At 43.4% G+C, this 21,437-nt stretch overlaps 1 protein-coding gene across 1 annotated transcript in view; it reads left to right on the forward strand.

Moving 5' to 3' along the window:
- The window catches only part of NPR2 (natriuretic peptide receptor 2), a 393,621-nt gene that overhangs the window by 359,558 nt on the left and 12,626 nt on the right, over positions 1 to 21,437 (forward strand). The window contains exons 18-21 of the mRNA XM_029583214.1: positions 10,226 to 10,294; positions 15,550 to 15,724; positions 17,248 to 17,346; positions 17,802 to 17,893. Of these exons, the coding sequence (XP_029439074.1) occupies positions 10,226 to 10,294; positions 15,550 to 15,724; positions 17,248 to 17,346; positions 17,802 to 17,893 (435 nt within the window). The remainder of the gene's footprint in view (positions 1 to 10,225; positions 10,295 to 15,549; positions 15,725 to 17,247; positions 17,347 to 17,801; positions 17,894 to 21,437) is intronic.

The following is a 21,437-nucleotide window of genomic DNA, read 5'->3' on the forward strand; positions in this document are numbered from 1 at the left end:
CAGAAGCACAGGGAGGGATTAGTATTCTCAACTAAAAAGCATTGATATTTTTTATACAACTGCAACATCACCCTCTGCTTTGACGACGGGTGTGTGAGGGCGAAAGGGGAATTGGATTCAGACGGCAACCCAAACGAGCCCTGACTTTTACGGTCTGGAGGTTCTGATATGCAGACGTAAGAGAAAAAGCAAAGAACTGCTTCTGTGGCCAAGTCCAAAAGCAAAGTAAGTGAGCATTGCTGGAATTTTCAGGAAGGCTCCTCTCCCAGTAAAACTATTGCTAGCAGTAATTTTTTATGAGTACGACAGTTACTTGGTTTCTGATTGTAAATATTACTACCCTTATCATAAGGATTGGTAGTAACTTGCTGGGCAGACTGGGTGGACCATTTGGTCCTTTTCTGCTCTCATTACTATGTTACTGTGTTACCATTAGTGTAACAATAAATCCTCTCTCATTATATTTTTTTTGGGTGCAATTAAAAAGTCACTGCAAATTAAACAAAAGTTCTGCTGCTATTAAACAATAATTCAAAGTACAAAAATTACTTGTCCTTGTAAGAATCCAATGGAAGCTGATGTCATAGGAGGATCAAACAATTACTGTGTGGCCCAGAGCGCCTCTTGTCATCAGCTTCTACTGGATTCTTGCAAAGATAAGTAATTTTGTACTTTGAAAAAGGATTTACTGTTGCACTAATGGTAAACGATTATACTTCAAACACTTTCAGCCCATTGTTTTTTCCAGGGCTGGTGACTTCAGCATCCCAGTGGTTTGCCGGGGTTAGATGATACCATTAGTTAGCTAATTAAAAAGTGATGCAGTCGGTGCTGCCCTTAGGAACTCCCTTAAGACTTAATTGAGTTGAATGTTAAATGTCCTACATAGAATTTACATGTTGGGAATAATTTGATTTTATGCAGGACATTCCCACCTGCACAGAGGCTTTTATAATGGGCCTAAAACTTTAAAAATGTGCTTTTAGGTATATTTTTAAAGTAGATTGCTACATTTTTCCATGAAGACACCTCCCACCATAATGAACTGTTCACTTTAACCAGAGTGGAACCAGGCTGCTGGTGCTAACTTTTAAAAGGATATAGGGTGGCTTTTAAACTAGAAAAAAAAAAAAAAAAAATATATATATATATATATATATATATTAGCTTTTATAACCACCTCTCTATTGGGACATTCAAATTTACTTGGGTTGCAATATCAAATCACATTTGGGCCAATACAGTAAAGTCCACGGGAGAGCGGGCAAATGCCCGCTCTCCTGGTGCGCCCACAGGCCACTCTCCTGTGCACGCGATTCTCTATTCAAATGAGGCCCGGCGGTAAAAACAGGCAAAAGGAGAGGCGGCTGTCAGCGGGTTTGACAGCCGATGCTCAATTTTGCCGGCGTCGATTCTCGAGCCCGCTGTCAGCCACAGGCTCGGAAACCGGACGCCGGCAAAATTGAGTGTCCGGTTTTTGACCCGACAGCCGCGGGCCGACTTCAATTTTTTTTTTTTTTTTTTTTACTTTTCGAAACTTTCGGGACCTCCGACTTAATATCACCATGATATTAAGTCGGAGGGTGCACAGAAAAGCAGTTTTTACTGCTTTTCTGTGCACTTTCCCGGTGCCCGAAGAAATTGGTAGGCGCTAATTTCTGAAAGCAAAATGTGTGGCTTGCGGGCACTATTGGGTTCGGTGGCTTGCGGGCGCTATTGGGTTCGGCGGGTTGGACACGCGTTTTCGGCCCCTTACTGAATAAGGGGTAACGCTAGCGCATCGAAAATGCGCGTCCAATGGCGGGTTAACAGTGCGCTCCGGCAGAGCGCACTGTACTGTATCAGCCCGACTGTCTGATGATCACCTCAGATGAGCCTCTACTCAAATATTAGAGATATTATCACCATTAGAGAGAACTAGATCGAGTATCACATCCTCCCTTGTGGTTTCCATTAGAGATGTGAATCGGAACCGGAATCGGTTCGGATTCCGGTTCCGATTCACATGTGGTTTTTTTTCATCGGGCCCAATCTCGGTTTTGTTTATCGGCTGCGCCCGAGCCGATAAACAAAAAGCCCACCCCGACCCTTTAAAACTAATTCCTTTTTACAGGTACCTGGTGGTCCAGTGGGGGTCCCTGGAGCGATCTCCCGGAGCGATCTCTGGAGCGTTGGTCAGCCCTTGTCACATGGTAGGAGCACAAGATGGCGCCGGCCATCCAGTGCTCCTACCATGTGACAGGGTCCGGCCAATGGCACGGATACCCTGTCACATGGTAAGGACAAAGGGCCATCGGCACCATTTTGATTAATGGCAGCCGACGGCCCGGGAGTGGGAGATCGCTCCAGGGACCTCCACTGGACCACCAGGTACCTGTAAAAAGTTTTTGGGGGGGTTGGGAGGGTGGGGGAAGCTAAGGGATTAGTTTTAAAGGGTCGGGGTGGGTTTAGGGGTTATTTTTGTGTGCCGTTTTTCCCGCCCTCCCCCAAAACAATAAGAGTACCCCCACAATCAATATCGTGGGGTTTTCCTATCGTTTTGGGGGAGCCCCCGATTTCTGACTATTTTGAAAATATCGTCCGATATTTTCAATCGTCCAAAGCCTGATTCACATCCCTAGTTTCCATTACCATTTGTTTGAGAAAAACCCCTTGAAGGGAATCCACTGTCTCTCTACTTTTTGTAGATGCTCCAATCCACATCCTGAAGATTAAAATTTCCAGTGAGGAAAACTTCTCCCTTCTTTCCCACCTTTTGGATGTCCTCAATCAGGTCTCTGTCCAGTTCTTCCATTGAGTTGGAGGCCTGTAGATCACCCCAGTAAAAATGGAAGCAGCAACTTCTTTTTAGGATGATCCTTAATGCTTCTTCTTTACCCCCACATCCCTTGCAACCAAAATGGTGGGTGGTCTCCATCAAATGACTTATGAAAAGACGCTGAAGAACCTAAATATGTATACCCTGGAGGAGAGGAGGTGCAGGAGGGATATGATACAGACCTTCAGATACTTGAAATGTTTTAATGATCCATGGTCGTCAACAAACATTTTCCATTGGAAACAATCTAGTAGAACCAGGGGTCACGATTTGAAACTCCAGGGAGGAAGACTTAGAACCAATGTCAGGAAATATTTCTTCACTGAGAGGGTGATGGATGCCTGGAATGCCCTTCCGAAGACTAAAACTGTGAAGGATTTCAAAGGGGGGTGGGATAAACCTGTGGATCCCTAAAAGGCTAGAGGATGGGAATAAATAAAAAAGCTAAACCTGCAGGGAGTGGCAGTTACTACCCTTAAGAGAAACATGGGGGTAACCTGCACAGAGCGGCAGTTACTACCCTTAAGAGAAACTGCCACTTCGCTGCCTGCCCTGTTCCTGGTTACGCCTGTCCACTACCAGCCTCGACCCAGTCTGCCTGATGGCATCTTGTCTTCTTCTGGACACCTCCTCAAGGGAGACCCGCACCTAAGACCTGCTGGCCCCAGCACCCAAGGGCTCAACCTGAGGGGAATGTGGGCTGGTATAGGTGAAGCTCCAGTTGGGTCTTCTCCACCTGTACCGCCTAACCGATGACCAGGACTACTGAGGGCTTGCCTTCGGTGGTGGTTCCTACCTCATCTCGGTTCAAGGGTCAACATATGCAACATTAATGTGGACAAGTGCAAGGTGTTGCATATAGGGAAAAATAACTGTTGCTGTAGTTACACGATGTTAGGTTCCATATTAGGAGCTACCACCCAGGAAAAAGATCTAGGCATCATAGTGAATAATACTTTAAAATTGTCGGCTCAGTGTGCTGCAGCAGTCAAAAAAGCAAACAGAATGTTAGGAATTATTAGGAAGGGAATGGTTAATAGAACGGAAAATGTCATAATGCCTCTGTATCGCTCCATGGTGAGACCACACCTTGAATACTGTGTACAATTCTGGTTGCCGCATCTCAAAAAAGATATAGTTGAGATGGAGAAGGTACAGAGAAGGGCAACCAAAATGATAAAGGGGATGGACCAGCTCCCCTATAAGGAAAGGCTAAAGAGGTTAGTGCTGTTCAGCTTGGAGAAGAGATGGCTGAGGGGTGATATGATAAAGATCTTTAAGATCATGAGAGGTCTTGAACGAGTAGATGTGAATTGGTTATTTACACTTTCAAATAATAGAAGGACTAGGGGGCACTCCATGAAGTTAACAAGTAGCACATTTAAGACTAATCGGAGAAAATTCTTTTTCACTCAACGCACAATAAAGCTCTGGAATTTGTTGCCAGAGGATTTATTTTGAACTTTTCTATACCGACATTCATGTAGAAAGTTACATATCATATCGGTTTACAGTGGAACAGAATATTGCAACAGGCATTACATAGAACAGAGGTTACATAGAACTAGGAAAACAGGTGATAAAACTAGGTGTAGTATAAGCAGCTGTTACAGTGAGAGATACTTGGAGAACAGGATGTCGATTAATCAGAAAAAGACCAGAAACCAACACAAAAGCAATTTAAAATAAATATATATATGTACAATAATAAGTCTGTGTAAGATGGTAAGATAGTATGTCCAGTCCAGGTCAAAACTGAAAGAGGTCCGGGGCAGGATAGGAGAACGTGTGATCTGCCAAGTGTGTAAAAAGAATCGTATGGAGACTAGGGGGCATTCCATGAAATTAGCAAGTAGCACATTTAACACTAATCAGAGAAAATTAATTTTCACTCAACGCACAATAAAGCTCTGGAATTTGTTTCCAGAGGATGTGGTTAGTGCAGTTCGTGCAGCTGGGTTTGAAAAAATAAACTTATTACCTTGAAAAGATATAACACACTTGCAAGGAAATTTCAAATAAGAGGATGCCCCTATGTCTAACACCCTGGACTTCAACAGAAGAAACTGCTTCCTTCTTGACTGAGTTTCCCTAGAGACATCTGGAAAAATCTGAATCTTTTGTCCACAAAAATTACTCTCCTTAAACTTAAAATACTGCTGAAAGAACAAGCCTTTATCTGTATCTAATACAAAAGTAACCACAAAGGTGGCTCTAGTTCTTATATCATCAGATTCAAGAAATGATGAAATATTAAGACTTACAATTGGTGTTAAGGCGTCAAAAGACTCGTTGGCTATATTTCCCCCACTCTTTTTTAGCAGGCAGGTAATAAGAATTAGAGAGTAAGAATATCTTAACACTTGAAAATTGAAGGGTTTCGATTGTATATTGTTTAAATAGCTCGACTCCTGAAAGGAGGCAAGTTATAGGAAAATTCAATAGACATAAATTCTTTGAAAGCAAACAGTTCTCTAAGGCTTCACACTACTGGTGGATAATTAAATTATCCTTAATGCCTATAACTGAGGTTGATTGCAAATTATATATAACTCCAGACTGTAATTTAACTTCAGATTCTATTTTCCAGCTCTGAAAACTTAAGAGATGCCTTTTCAGTATAATAAGATAACTGGTTTACAGAATTAAAGAATTATTAATCCTAGAAATCACTCTCCAAGAGAAACTTCTACTGGTTCCTCTTGATTAATCAAAGAAGCCCCATCCTTTATTAAATTTAATAAAACTGGTTCAGGAACAGGTTGGGAAACTGTTGGCAAAAATGGTAGATTATCCTGATTCTCTATTCTCTCAGTCAATAAATTGCTGGTAGTAGGCATGGGAGCTAAAACCTGTTGAAGTTCCAAAGTGTTCATATACTTGAGATGATGAGAGTTATTTAAAGAAATATTTAAATCACACATAGGCATACCTGAAGGAGATTGGGGTTTAGGAGGTGGAGAACGTGCTTCTGGGGATAATGAAATCCCAGCTAATTCTGTACTCGATTCACACAGTGATGAATTAGCTTTATTTACATGTAAATCCATTGGCCCATGAACTGAGGTGAGGGTGGAAACTGTTGTTAAAGTTTTCCCCTTCCTTTTCCTTCCCATAATAATCTAAAAAGAAAATAGAAGGAAAAACTGGCAGAAGGGGCGTGTCCCTTTGGTGCACGGCTTCGGGGTGGTGGCGTGCCACAGCACACCTCGATTTTGTAGTCCTTGGAGTCCTATAACGGGCAGGGTATCCAAGCAGGTGCCCGTAACGATCACAAAAGCCTCCAGGTCCCAAAAATGGAACAGGAAAGGTCCCCCTCTCTCACTGCAACAAGCTTCATTTTGTAGTCCTCGGGGTCTTATAACAGGCAGGGTGTCCAAGCAGGTGCTTGCAACGATCACAAAAGCCTCCAGGTCCCGGCAGTAGAATAGGAAAGGTCCCCCCAGTGTAGCTGGGTTTAAAAAACGGTTGGATAAGTTCTGGGAGGAGAAGTCCATTAACTGCTATTAATCAAATTTACTTAGGGAATAGCCACTGCTATTAATTGCATCAGTAGCATGGGATCTTCTTAGTGTTTGGGTAATTGCCAGGTTCTTGTGGCCTGGATTGGCCACTGTTGGAAACAGGATGCTGGGCTTGATGGACCCTTAGTCTGACCCAGCATGGCAATTTCTTATGTTCTTATGTCCTTATCTTCTGTACAGTTGCCTTTTGAAGTTACCAAAGTTCTCCCAGCAAGTAGAAAATGCTCAATAAGAAGATATTATATCTTCAAATGTCCTATTCCCATTTTACTTCAATATTTGTTAAAATGTTTCTCAGTGAGGACTGAAGACTAATTCTGTCAGAATTCATCTTAGCGCTATAGTGGCATACTATGAACATTTTGAAGGATCTTCCTGTTTCTCATCAACCTACATTTGCCAGATTCATGAAAGGCCTAAATCATGTTAAACCTCTGTTTATCCTCCCATACCCTGGGATCTAAATGTAGGTCTGGCTCAACTCATGAAACCAGAGACAAAAAGGAGAGAAAAATGCTGCAAACTGTGAAACACAAATGAGTAACCAGCATGTATTTATTTATTATTATTCCACTTATTAATTGCCCCATGTGAAAGGCTCAAGGCAATGTATTTGTTTATTTATTTTGAAGTCTTATAGTCTACAAATTTCAAGGAGCATTCAGCATGGGTTAAAAAAGCAAATTGTATAAATATACGATAATACAATCAAAATATGAGGGACGAATGATGAACATAAATTATATATAATAAATAAATGCAATACAATACAATAAAAGAACAGCCAATTAAGCAAATAATATTTTAATATTATAAATACATAAAAATGAATATATGCTAACAGCAGAGATGGCCATGTTTTAGCAAAAATGCCTGCATCAGCTGAAAAACTCAAATATGAAATTCATAATAAAAATTGTAGACAAGCTGGGCACCTATGAAACAGCATAAAATGCACTGTAAAACCTGTCCACTGTTTACAGGTCTTAGGGGCGGCATTACACTGAACATATACCTATACCAAACAAATGTGGAGTATAAGCAGAGATGGAGATGCAGCTGATATAACTAAACAGATAGGAAGTGCCAAGAGAAACATGTGGTCCCTAAAAATATAAAGACATATATAAATAAAAAACACACTACAATGTTGAAAATATGTTGAAATCTTCTGCTCAGTGTGGAGCAGCAGCTAAGAAAGCAAACAGAGTGCTAGGGATCATTAGGAAAGGAATGGAGAATAAAACAGAGAATATCATAATGTCTCTGTATCACTCCATAGTGAAACCATACAATGAGCATTGTGTGCAGCAGCAGCAGCCAAGAAAGCAAATAGAATGCTAGGGATTATTACCATATTATTACCATATTATTACCATAACACATACCAAACCGCTACAAATGGTTCAAAATACGGCAGCTAGAATTCTAACAAATACAAGGAGAAGAGAGCACATCACCCCGATCCTTAAAGATTTACACTGGCTGCCAATCCATTTCAGAATTCTTTATAAGTCAATCACCATAATCTATAAATCCATCCAACAAATCGCTCCTCTCAACCTACAAATCCCTTTCATAAAGCATACTTCCTCCAGACCCATAAGAGAGTACTACAAAGAGTCTCTGCAGGTACCACCGTCCAAAACTTCCCTCCATATAACTTATAGAGATAGGGCTTTCTCCACAGCAGGACCCACTCCTTGGAATTCCATACCAACGGAACTTAGACAAGAACCCTGCTTATTGACATTCAGAAAAAGACTCAAAACATGGCTTTTCAACAAGCCTTCCCAGACTCAGACTAAAAACAACTCTCTCCGATATTCAAATTCCAAGCAACAATTTTCTTTTATAACCATCCTGATAATCTTCCCCTAAACTTTATAAACATCCAGAATCTTCATTACTTATGATTTCTTCCTTATTGTTAAAAACTGCATTTTTGAACTGAACAATTCATTGTAAATCATTCACTTCCATTTTTGGAAACTTTACCATTCTACAGGTTAATACACCATGTTAAAGTTTCTATCTTTTCTTCTTCTTACTCCTAGTTGTACGTCTCCTTGTTTATTGTAACTGCATTTATAATATGTTTATTACATATTTTGTTCTATGTTCCGGTTATTACCCCATTGTTTACTGTAAACCGGCTTGATGTGATGTTATCACGAATGCCGGTATAGAAAAATCAAAATAAATAAATTAGGAAAGGAATGGAGAATAAAACAGAGAATATCATAATGCCTCTGTATCACTCCATAGAGAAACCATACAATGAGCATTGTGTGCAGCAGCAGCCAAGAAAGCAAACAGCATGCTGGGGATTATTAGGGAAGAATAAAACAGAGAATATCCTAATGCCTCTGTATCGCTCCATGGTGCGACCTCATCTTGAGTATTGTGTGCAGTTCTGTCACCACATCTCAAGAAAGATATAACAGGATTAGAAAAGGTACAGAGAAGGATGACCAAGATGACCCTATGAGGAAAGGCTGAAGAGGTTAGAGCTGTTCAGCTTGGAGAAGAGACGACTGAGGGGGGATATGATAGAGGTCTATAAAATGAGTGGAATGAAACGAGTAAACATTAATCAGTTGTTTGTTCTTTGGAAAAATACAAAGACCAGGGGACACACAATGAAGTTACAGGGTAATACATTTGAAACTAATAAGAGAAAATATTGTATTACTCAATGCATAATTAAGCTCTGGAATTCGTTGCCAGAGGATGTGGTGAAAGCTATTAGTGTAGCTGCATTTAAAAAAGGTTTGGACAAGTTCCTGTAGGAAACGTGTGTCCAACCCCCCCCCCAAAACTAATGGCGCCCGCAACATGCAAATGCATGTTGATGGCGCCATTAGAGTTGGTCAGCTTGCTAGAAAGACTGAGGAGACGTGTGGCTACATGGGAACACACTTCTTGCTCTTTCTAAGCTCTCAGAGCTATCCTTCTTGGCACCATTTGATCCTGCTTGTCCAAGCAGAAAAATAAAAATGGCCCATCCAATCTCGACAGTTGAGCTTGGACAATCATAGTACTGTACAGTGGTGATAAGTATTCAAGTACAATAATGTCACCATTTACTTTTACACAGTAATGATGTCCACCTCTCTATATGCATTCCTTAGTGTTACACAGTTATACATAGAAATACAGAAACAAAGAAACATGAGGCCAGAAAAAGACCATCCATCTGCCCATCCGTCCAATTAATTAAGCATCACTTCCTTAGAGATCCCCTGCATTTATCCCAGGCTTTCTTTAATTCAGAAACTGCTTTTGTCTCCACTAGGAGGCCGTTCCATGCATCCACCACCCTCTCTGTAAAGAAATATTTCCTAAGATTACTCCTGAGTCTACCCTCTTTCACCCTCATCACATGACCCCTCACTCTAGAGCCTCCTTTCCATTGAAAGAGGCTCACTTCCTTTGCATGCAAACCTGTGAGATATCTGAATGTCTCTATCCTATCTCCCCTATCTCACCTTTCCTCTAGTCTAGGGTGTACATGTTTAGATCCTTAAGTCTCTCCCCGTATGGTTTAGAAAGAAGACCACTGACCATTTTAGTAGCCTCCCTCTGGACTGACTCCCTCCTGTTTCTATCCTTGTGAAGGCGCGGTCTCCAGAATTGTACTCAGCATTCCAAGTGAGGTCTTTGTGCATTCTCTGACTGCTCTGAGGGGTTTTTACTCATTAGCAGAATATTAAATTCAGTTGAAGCAGGGAGCTCCATGACTGTATATTGTGCTACACTAAGTTCCCTTTCACTGGTACCCTGTGCTGAAAATTCACTACATAAATACCTATCCCGCCAAGAGCCCTCAGGAAACAGTCCTACCTGTGGTCTATAATCTGCCTTCTCTCTGACTCCACAGGTCGTGACCTTGCTGAACGACCTCTACACCTGTTTTGATGCCATCATTGATAACTTTGATGTTTACAAGGTAAGCAAGCTGTCATCACGTTCTTCAATATATTCCAGTTTGACAGCAGTATAAATGACCATTTATTATTAAGATTACACATGTGTAACAGAGAGAAACACTCTGGGGTTTTTCCTCTCACTAATTTTACTGCACATATTTTAGAAGCATTTTTGTTTTCACATAAAAGAATAAAGCAAGATGCTGAGTTTGGGAAGATTTTGGATTTATGAATACATTGAAGCTCACCAGCTCCCAGGAGAAATCCCTGCCCTGTCAGATCCCACCCCACATCCTCTCACCATAGTCTTAGCAGCTTCTCCATGTTACCTCTGCCCTGGCAGAACTCCAGCAGTCTCTGCAGCTTTCTGGAGGTATCCCTGCCCTGTCAGCCCCCTTCTCATCCTACCCCACAGGATCAGCAGCTGCCAGCAGGTATCCCTGTCCTGTCATCCCCTTTCCCATCCTACCCCATAGGTTCAGCAGCTTCCAGGAGGTATCCCTAAGATCATAAGAACATAAGAAATTGCCATGCTGGGTCAGACCAAGGGTCCATCAAGCCCAGTATCCTGTTTCCAACAGAGGTCAAACCAGGCTACAAGAACCTGGCAATTACCCAAACACTAAGAAGAACCCATGCTACTGATGCAATTAATAGCAATGGCTATTCCCTAAGTCAACTTGATTAATAGCCGTTAATAGACTTCTCCTCCAAGAACTTATCCAAACTTTTTTGAACCCAGCTACACTAACTGCACTAACCACATCCTCTGGCAACAAATTCCAGAGCTTTATTGTGCGTTGAGTGAAAAAGAATTTTCTCCGATTAGTCTTAAATGTGCTACTTGCTAACTTCATGGAATGCCCCCTAGTCCTTCTAATATTCGAAAGTGTAAATAACTGAGTCACATCTACTTGTTCAAGACCTCTCATGATCTTAAAGACCTCAATCATATCCCCCCTCAGCCGTCTCTTCTCCAAGCTGAACAGCCCTAACCTCTTCAGCCTTTCCTCATACAGGAGCTGTGCCATCCCTTTATCATTTTGGTTGCCCTTCTCTGTACCTTCTCCATTGCAACTATATCTTTTTTGAGATGCGATGACCAGAATTGTACATAGTATTCAAGGTGCGGTCTCACCATGGAGCGATATAGAGGCATTATGACATTTTCCATTTTATTAACCATTCCCTTCCTAATAATTCCTAACATTCTGTTTGCTTTTTTGACTGCTGCCGCACACTGAACCAACGATTTCAATGTGTTATCCACTATGATGCCTAGAGCTTTTTCCTGGGTGGTAGCTCCTAATATGGAACCTAACATCGTGTAACTACAGCAAGGGTTATTTTTCCCTATGTGCAACACCTTGCACTTGTCCACATTAAATTTCATCTACCATTTGGATGCCCAATCTTCCAGTCTTGCAAGGTCCTCCTGTAATGTATCACAATCTGCTTGTGATTTAACTACTCTGAATAATTTTGTATCATCCACAAATTTGATAACCTCACTCATCGTATTCCTTTCCAGATAATTTATATATATATTGAAAAGCACCGGTCCAAGTACAGATCCCTGAGGCACTCCACTGTTTACCCTTTTCCACTGAGAAAATTGACCATTTAATCCTACTCTCTGTTTCCTATCTTTTAACCAGTTTGTAATCCATGAAAGGACATCGCCTCCTATCCCATGACTTTTTAGTTTTCATAGAAGCCTCTCATGAGGGACTTTGTCAAATGCCTTCTGAAAATCCAAATACACTACATCTACTGGTTCACTTTTATCCACATGTTTATTAACCCCTTCAAAAAAATGAAGCAGATTTGTTAGGCAAGACTTCCCTTGCGTAAATCCATGTTGACTTTGTTCCATTAAATCATGTCTTTCTATATGCTCTACGATTTTGATCTTGAGAATAGTTTCTACTATTTTTCCCTGGCACTGAAGTCAAGCTCATTGGTCTATAATTACCCGGATTCCCACTGGAGCCTTTTTTAAATATTGGGGTTACATTGGCCACCCTCCAGTCTTCAGGTACAATGGATGATTTTAATGTTAGGTTACAAATTTTAACTAATAGATCAGAAATTTCATTTTTTAGTTCCTTCAGTACCTTAGGATGCATACCATCTGGTCCAGGTGATTTGCTACTCTTTAGTTTGTCAATCTGGCCTACTACATCTTCCAGGTTCACAGTGATTTTGTTCAGTTCATCTGACTCATCACCCCTGATGGAACTGGCATCTCCCCAACATCCTCATTAGTAAACACGGAAGCAAAGAATTCATTTAGTCTTTCTGCAATGGCCTTATCTTCCCTAAGAGCCCCTTTAACCCCTCGGTCATCTAATGGTCCAACCGACTCCCTCACAGATTTCTTGCTTCGGATATATTTTTAAAAGTTTTTATTATGAGTTTTTGCCTCTATGGCCAACTTCATTTCAAATTCTCTCTTTGCCTGTCTTATCAATGTTTTACACTTAACTTGAAAATGCTTATGTTTTATCCTATTTTCTTCAGATGGATCCTTCTTCCAATTTTTGTAGGATGTTTTTATGGCTAAAGTAGCCTCTTTCACCTCATCTTTTAACCATGACGGTAATCGTTTTGCCTTCTTTCCACCTTTCTTAATGTGTGGAATACATATGGACTGCGCTTCTAGGATTATATTTTTAAACAATGTCCAAGCCTGTTGAACACTTTTAACCTTTGCAGCTGCACCTTTCAGTTTTTTTCTAACTATTTTCCTCATTTTATCAAAGTTTCCCTTTTGAAAGTTTAGTGTTAGGGCTGCAGATTTACTTATTGTCCCCCTTCCAGTTATTAGTTTAAATTTCATCATGTTATGATCACTGTTGCCAAGTGGCCACACCACCATTACCTCTCTCACCAAATCCTGCGTTCCTTTAAGAATTAAATCTGAAATAGCTCCCTCTCTTGTTGGTTCCTGAACAATTGCTCCATGAAGCAATCATTTATTACATCCAGGAACTTTATGTCTCTAGCAAGTCCTGATGTTACATTTACCCAGTCAATATTGGGGTAATTGATATTGGGGTAATGATAGAGAAGACTGGCTGGTTTCGACTGTAAACACAGTGACAGGCTTGCTGACACCTTCATGGAGGCTATGTGTAACATTGATAATTGTGTTCCCATCTTTTGATTACTATATTATTGCTTGGGTAACCTTGACGACTCTATTGACTATTATTGTGGTCATTGAAATCTCCCATTATTATTGCACTACCAAATTGGTTTGCTTCCCTGATTTCTCTTAGCATTTCATCATCTGTCTGACCATTTTGTCCAGGTGGACGGTAGTATACTCCTATCACGATACTCTTACCCAACACACATGGGATTTCTACCCATATAGATTCTACTGAGCATTTAGTCTCCTCTATGATCTTTATCCTGTTGGATTCTATACCCTTCCGGACATAAAGTGCCACACCCCCACCAAGTTGATCCTCCCTATCATTGCGATATAATTTGTACCCTGATATAGCACTGTCCCATTGGTTATCTTCCTTCCACCAAGTCTCTGTGATGCCAGTTATATGAATCTCCTCATTTGCTGCTATACACTCTAACTCTCCCATCTTACTTCTTAGACTTCTGGCATTGGCATACAGACATTTCAAAGTGTGTTTTGTGTTTGTTTTAACAACCTGCTTTTCAGTTGTTTAGGATTATTTAAAATACTTTTGATATACCGATACCCAAGACTAGTGTCTTATCGTACCGGTTTACATTGAAACAAGGGGTAACCAATTAACTATGAAGATAAAGTTACAGTGAACAGGGGGTTTACAGAGTGGGAGAGTAGAGAGCAAAAGCATACGATTAACATAATATGATATAATTTGGAAAATCATTCCAAAGGATAATTTGGAAATCATTTTCTTCTGTGATTTTTTACATATAGGCATATGAACTATGTTTGCTTTTAATGGAACCTCTCTGTTGGGATGCCCTAACTCTCCTGTTTCATTAGTATCCTTCAAGGATACATTTCTCCGAACCATGCACTGCTGAGTGACTGTCGGCTTTCCCCCTTGTTCTAGTTTAAAAGCTGCTCTATCTCCTTTTTGAAAGTTAGTGCCAGCAGCTTGGTTCCACTCTGGTTAAGGTGGAGCCCATCCTTTCAGAAAAGTCTCCCCTTTCCCCAAATGTTTCCCCAGTTCCTTACAAAGCTGAATCCCTCTTCCCTGCACCATCGTCTCATCCACGCATTGAAACTCTGGAGCTCTGCCTGCCTTTGGGGACCTGCGCGTGGAACAGGGAGCATTTCAGAGAATGCTACCCTGGAGGTTCTGGATTTCAGCTTCCTACCTAAAATCCTAAATTTGGCTTCCAGAACCTCTCTCCCACATTTTCCTATGTCATTGGTGCCCACATGTACCACGACAGCCGGCTCCTCCCCATCCTCCCTGCCCTATCCTCCTTCCCATCCTACCTCACAGGCTCAGCAGCTTCCAGGAGGTATCCCTGTCCTGTCAGCCCCCTTCCCATCCACAACCACAGGCTCAGCAGTTTCCAGTAGGTATCCCTACCCTACCCTAACCTCTTATACACAGGTTCAGCAGATCTCCTGAGTTACCCCTGCATTGCCATGCTCCCAGCACTCTCTCCGCAGCTACTCTGAGATATCCCTACCTTCCCAGCACACCCCCACCTCCACCACAGGCTAAGCAACTCCCCTGACATATACTAGACCTATTGTGTACCCCTTTTCATATCATTCCAAAATACACTCTGACCAATTGCTCTGCCCTCTAATCTATCCAACCACTCCCCTCACTCACACAAAAGCAGTTCCCAATCAATAATAGGGTTACACTAATGTGTCATTGGAAGACTGAGAGATCCTTCAATGTCCAGCCAGTGTCAGAGTTACACTAAGGCACCAGTGTATCATTGGGTGACACAGAGGTCAGACCTGCATCTGAAGATACTTTTAGATGTTGGCCTTTGCATGTCCTCATATCTGCAACAGGAAAGGGAGGGAAAAGAGCAATCCTAGGAGAAGGGACAATGATGTGTACTGACAGGAGGACGGGCTTTCCTGGGGAGGAGGATGGTCTGTATTCAGAGGAGAGGGGTGTAACGGGCAGTCCTAGGGAAGGGACAATGGCCTATACTAACAGATGAGAAAGGGTGATGAGCTATCCTAGAGAAGGAAGCCATGGGCTTTGCTAATAGGAGAGAGGGGTAAAAGACTCTGGATGGGGCTTTATCATGCAGTGATGTCTTGTGCCTTCTGTAGGTAGAGACAATAGGAGATGCCTACATGGTGGTGTCAGGGCTGCCAGTAAGGAACGGGAAGCTCCATGCACGTGAGATTGCCAGGATGTCCCTAGCATTGCTGGAGACCGTGAAAACATTCAAAATCCGACATCGGCCCAATAACCAGCTCTGCCTGCGGATAGGTATCCATACAGGTTAGTGTCATCTAAGCCTCTCACGCTTTACACATTCCCACAGGGATCCATACAGGTGAGCGTCACCTGAGCCTCTCGCCTCTTACACATTCCCACAGGGATCCATACAGGTGAACGCCACCTGAGCCTCTCATCTCTTACACATTCCCACAGGGATCCATACAGGTGAGCGTCACCTGAGCCTCTCGTCTCTTACACATTCCCACAGGGATCCTTACAGGTGAGCGTCACCTGAGCCTCTCGCCTCTTACACATTCCCACAGGGATCCATACAGGTGAACGCCACCTGAGCCTCTCATCTCTTACACATTCCCACAGGGATCCATACAGGTGAGCGTCACCTGAGCCTCTCGTCTCTTACACATTCCCACAGGGATCCTTACAGGTGAGCGTCACCTGAGCCTCTCGCCTCTTACACATTCCCACAGGGATCCACACAGGTGAGCGTCACCTGAGCCTCTCACTTCTTACATATTCCCACAGGGATCCATACAGGTGAGCGTCATCTGAGCCTCTCGCCTCTTACACATTCCCACAGGGATCCATACAGGTGAGCATCACCTGAACCTCTCGCTTCTTACACATTCCCACAGGGATCCATACAAGTGAGCGTCGCCTGAGCCTCTCGCCTCTTACACATTCCCACAGGGATCCATACAAGTGAGCGTCGCCTGAGCCTCTCGCCTCTTACACATTCCCACAGGGATCCATACAGGTGAATGTCACCTGAGCCACTCATACATTCCCACAGGGATCCATACAGGTGAACGTTGCCTGAGCCTCTCGCCTCTTATACATTCACACAGGGATCCATACAGGTGAGCATCACCCGAGCCTCTCGCCTCTTACACATTCCCACAGGGATCCATACAGGTGAGCGTCGCCTGAGCCTCTCGCCTCTTACACATTCCCACAGGGATCCATACAGGTGAGCGTCGCCTGAGCCTCTCGCCTCTTACACATTCCCACAGGGATCCATACAGGTGAGCGTCGCCTGAGCCTCTCACTTCTTACACATTCCCACAGGGATCCATACAGGTGAGCGTCATCTGAGCCTCTCGCCTCTTACACATTCCCACAGGGATCCATACAGGTGAGCGTCACCTGAGCCTCTCGTCTCTTACACATTCCCACAGGGATCCTTACAAGTGAGCGTCACCTGAGCCTCTCGCCTCTTACACATTCCCACAGGGATCCATACAGGTGAGCGTCACCTGAGCCTCTCGCCTCTTACACATTCCCACAGGGATCCATACAGGTGAGTGTTACCTGAGCTGCTCAGGTCGTACACATTCACACAGGGATGCAAACTAATGTAGCCTGAGCCTTTTAGCACCTGGATATTACCTGAGATATTCCTCTAGCATCTTGTTAGTCCTTCTTACCTCAGAGTCCTCCTTGTCCTTTTACGCCAGAGTTTGTTCTGCCTCTTTTCCTTTAGCTGAGAGTCCCCTCACTGTTCTTACCCCAGAGCCACTCTTCTGAGTCTCTTTCTCGCACTCATTCTCTGGGTTGCCTTGCAGGTCCAGTTTGTGCTGGTGTAGTTGGGTTAAAAATGCCCCGGTACTGTCTGTTTGGAGATACAGTAAACACCGCATCCCGCATGGAGTCCAATGGAGAAGGTAGGATGATCCTTTACTGGATCATAAAGAACAGCAAGAACAGTCAGGCTCTGGTTCATGGTCTAGAGAGATCTATTTCCATGGGAGTCATTTTTGTGTGCTTTATGCCTCTCCAGATTAAGGGAGATTCTAATGTTTCTCTCTTCTCTTCTCTCCTCCACCTATTCCCCTTTTCACTCTCTCTCCTGTATTCATTTTTCTTACCCTCTTTTCCCAATCCGTCTTTATTTATTTCCTTTTTTATACTTTCTTTTTATTCTCATTCCAATTTTTTCTCTCTCTCTGTTCTCATCTCTCCCTTTCTTTCTTTCTGCTTCACTTGCTATTTTTTCTTTTTTTCTCTTTCAACTCTGCTTTTGTCTTTTCACTTTTTCTTAACGTTCCTTCTCCACGGCGTTTTGAAACTTTTCTTGCTCTTCCCCTTCCTCCACCTCACACTTTTGTTTTTCATCCAGCATTGAAGATCCACGTCTCGTCCACCACTAAGGAGGTCTTGGATGAATTTGGATGCTTTGAGTTGCTGCTGCGCGGAGATGTGGAAATGAAGGTAACTTTTGTAGTCAGGCCATTTCATTGGTTCATTTTTCCCCTTATCCTTCTCCCAATCACGATACCTGATATGGTTTGACGAGGCCCTAAAATTCAGTGTTTTACTTCTTGATTCCCTTTCATCCTACAGTCAGACTCTTATCGTTTCTGTGTGCAGTGCTGAACCCTAAGTGTTTTATAATACGGTGAAACACAGAAACATCCAGGACCAAATGTATGTAGCATTTCTTCCATAGGCACAAAATGGGAGAAAACTCTTTCTAAGTTTGCCCATTTGCCATCCTACTAAACTAACATATATATCTGGCTTTACCTGTACTTCCCCAGCATTTACAATCTTTTGTGTTGTCCCAGGCTTTCTTCACTTCCAATACTGTTTTGCATCCACCACTCTTTCAGTGAAAAAAAAAATGCTTCTTTACCTTACTTCTAAAGGTGTCCCCTTTAGATTTTTAGGTAGGAAGCTGAAATCCAGAACCTCCAGGGTGGCATTCTCTGAAATGCTCCCTGTTCCACGTGCAGGTCACCAGAGGCAGGCAGAGCTCCGGAGTCTCAATGCGTGGATGAGACAAAGGTGTTTGATAGGAACTGGGCTTCATTATGGGGAAAGGGGAGGGGCCTTTTCTGAAAGGATGAGCTCCACCTTAACCAGAGTGGAACCAGGCTGCTGGCATTAACCTCTAAAAAGGAGATAGTGCAGCTTTTAAACTACATGATGGTGGGTAAGCTGACAGTCGCTCAGGAGCACATGGTCTGCAATGATGAATCTTTGAAGGACACTAAGGGGTAGATTTTTTTTAAAAGCGCGATCGCGTACTTTTGTTTGCGCAGCAGGCACAAACAAAAGTACGCTGGATTTTATAAGATACGCGCATAGCCGCGCGTATCCTCTAAAATCCTGGATCGGCGCGAGCAAGGCTGCCGATTTTGGGCAGCCTGCGCGCGCCGAGCTGCGCAGCCTGCCTCCGTTCCCTCCGAAATCGGAGCGGCCTCGGAGGGAACTTTCTTTCACCCTCCCCTCACGTTCCCCTCCCTCCCCCCTACCTAACCCACCCCCCCCGGCCCTATCTAAACCCCGCCCCTTACCTTTGTCCCTAGATTTACGCCTGCGAGAAGCAGATGTAAATCTATGCGCGCCAGCAGACTGCTGGCGCACCATCTTCCGACCCAGGGGCTGGTCCGGAGGCCTGGACTACGCCCCCGGGCCGGCGCCACGCCCCCGGTCCCGCCCCCGGTCCCGCTGCATCCCGCCCCCGAAACGCCGCGTCATCCGGTCCCGCCCCCGACACGCCCCCTTCAAAAAACCCCGGGACCTACGCGCGTCCCGGGGCTCTGTGCGCGCCGGCGGCCTATGCAAAATAGGCGCGCCGGCAAGCAGGGCTTTTAAAATCCACCCGTAAGAGAACAGGAAAAATAGGGCATCCCAGAAGAGAGATTGCAATAAATGCCAAAGGGGATCAGGCACCTTTAACGAAAGAGCAGACAGAGGAGAAAGATTTCAAATTACCCCTATCAACTGATAAACAGTTTGTTAATACAAACATAAAACATACTTTGAACATACTTTGAAATGTCTGTATACAAATGCTAGAAGTCTAAAAAATAAGATGAGAGAGTTACGAAGAGGTAGATATAATTGGCAGCTTTGAGACTTGGTGGAAGGATATCGAAATGATAGGATAGATCAAAATGGTGGAGGGATGGCACTATATATTAAAGAGGGCATTGAGTCAAAAAGAATAAATGTTCTGCAGGAAGCAAAATGCAATATTAAATATTTATGGATAGAAATTCTAGGTGAAAAGGGAAATAAAATAGCAGTGAATGTGTATTACCGCCCACCTTGCCAGAATGAACAGACAGACAATGAAATACTAAAAGAAATTAGAGATGTTAACAAAATCAGCAGCATTGTAATAATGAGTGATTTCAATTAACTCAGTATTGAATGAGTGAATGTCACATCAGGATATGCTAGAGAGAGCAGAGTTGCTTACCTGTAACAGGTGTTCTCCCAGGACAAGCAGGATGTTCGTCCACACCTATGGGTGACATCATCGATGGAGCCCTGTCATAGAAAACCTTTGTCAAAGTTTCTAGAACTCTGACTGGCACACTGAGCATGCCCAGCATGGCACCAACCCTGCATCCAGCAGGGGTCCCCCTTCAGTCTCGTTTGTAGCAAAAAGTACGAGCGAAAAATAAAATAATAAAACGTAAGTGAACCCAACTCCGCGGGGTGGCAGGCAGGTTTCGTGAGGACTAACATCTTGCTGTCCTGGGAGAACACCTGTTACAGGTAAGCAACTCTGCTTTCTCCCAGGACAAGCAGGATGATAGTCCTCACATATGGGTGAATAGCGAGGAGCTACAGGATGTTCGAATAGAGTGAACCAAAAGCACCCAATGACGTGCAGTAGGCACAACAGGGGTGCTGTTGGGTATAAGGGCAGCCTGAATTTCACAGTGGGTCGCAGGTAGAAAGTTAAGTAATTAAACTGGGAACAAATTACGTAGGACAGACTGGCCAAAGACTAAATCCTGTCTGCCAGCCTTGTCGAGGCAATATCTACAGATGTCAGCAATCGGTACAGAACGGAGATGTGCTACTGACGTTGTCATGGTTCTGACTGAATGCGCTTTCACGTGTCCCTGTAGCGGAAGGCCTGCTTGTTGGTAGCAGAAAGTAGTAATACAGTCCGCCAGCCAGGTGGACAGGGTCTGCTTGCCCACTGGAACTCCTAGTTTGTTTTTATCAAAGGAGATAAAAAGTTAGGTGGACTTCCTGTGGGCTGCAGTGCAGTCCAAATAAAAAGCGATCACATGTTTACAGTCCAAGGAATGCAGGGCAAGATCACCTGGGTGTGAGTGAGGTTTTGCAAAAAATGTGGGCAGCATTATGGACTGATTCAAGTGGAAATCAATCAACCTTAGGCAAGAATTTAGGGTGAGTGTGGAGTACCACACGATCGTGGAGAAATTTTGTATAAGGTGAGTATGTTACCAGCACCTGTAGCTCACTGACTCTGCGAGCTGATGTTAAAGTAGAAAGAGCACTTTCCAAGTGAGATGACGTAGCTCACAGGAGTGCAGGGGCTCGAACGGAGGTCGCATAAGCCATGCTAGCAGAACATTGAGTTCCCATGCAGGAACCGGAGGATGCAGTGGAGGTTTCAGTTGTAGTAAGCCTCTCATAAAGCACCCTACCAGGGGTTGCGTCGAGATCGGAGCATCTCCTACACCTTTGTGGTAAGCGGCTATGGCGCTGACATACACTCAGATGGAGGAAGTTTGTAGGCCAGACTCCGAGAGGTACCAGAAGTAGTCCAGGAACCTTGTTGTGGGGCAGGAAAAGAGATCTATTTCCCTTGTCGTGCACCACAAGGAGAATATTTTCCATTTGGAACAATAAGATTTCCTAGTAGAAGGCTTTCATGAAGCTATGAGGACCTGGGAGACATTGTCAGAAAGGTTAAGGGATTGTAGTATAAACCTTTCAACATCCATGCTGTCAGAGACAGGGAGTGGAGGTTCGGATGACG

The sequence above is a fragment of the Rhinatrema bivittatum genome, chromosome 1, assembly GCF_901001135.1.
Source record: "Rhinatrema bivittatum chromosome 1, aRhiBiv1.1, whole genome shotgun sequence".
Taxonomy (NCBI): domain Eukaryota; kingdom Metazoa; phylum Chordata; class Amphibia; order Gymnophiona; family Rhinatrematidae; genus Rhinatrema; species Rhinatrema bivittatum.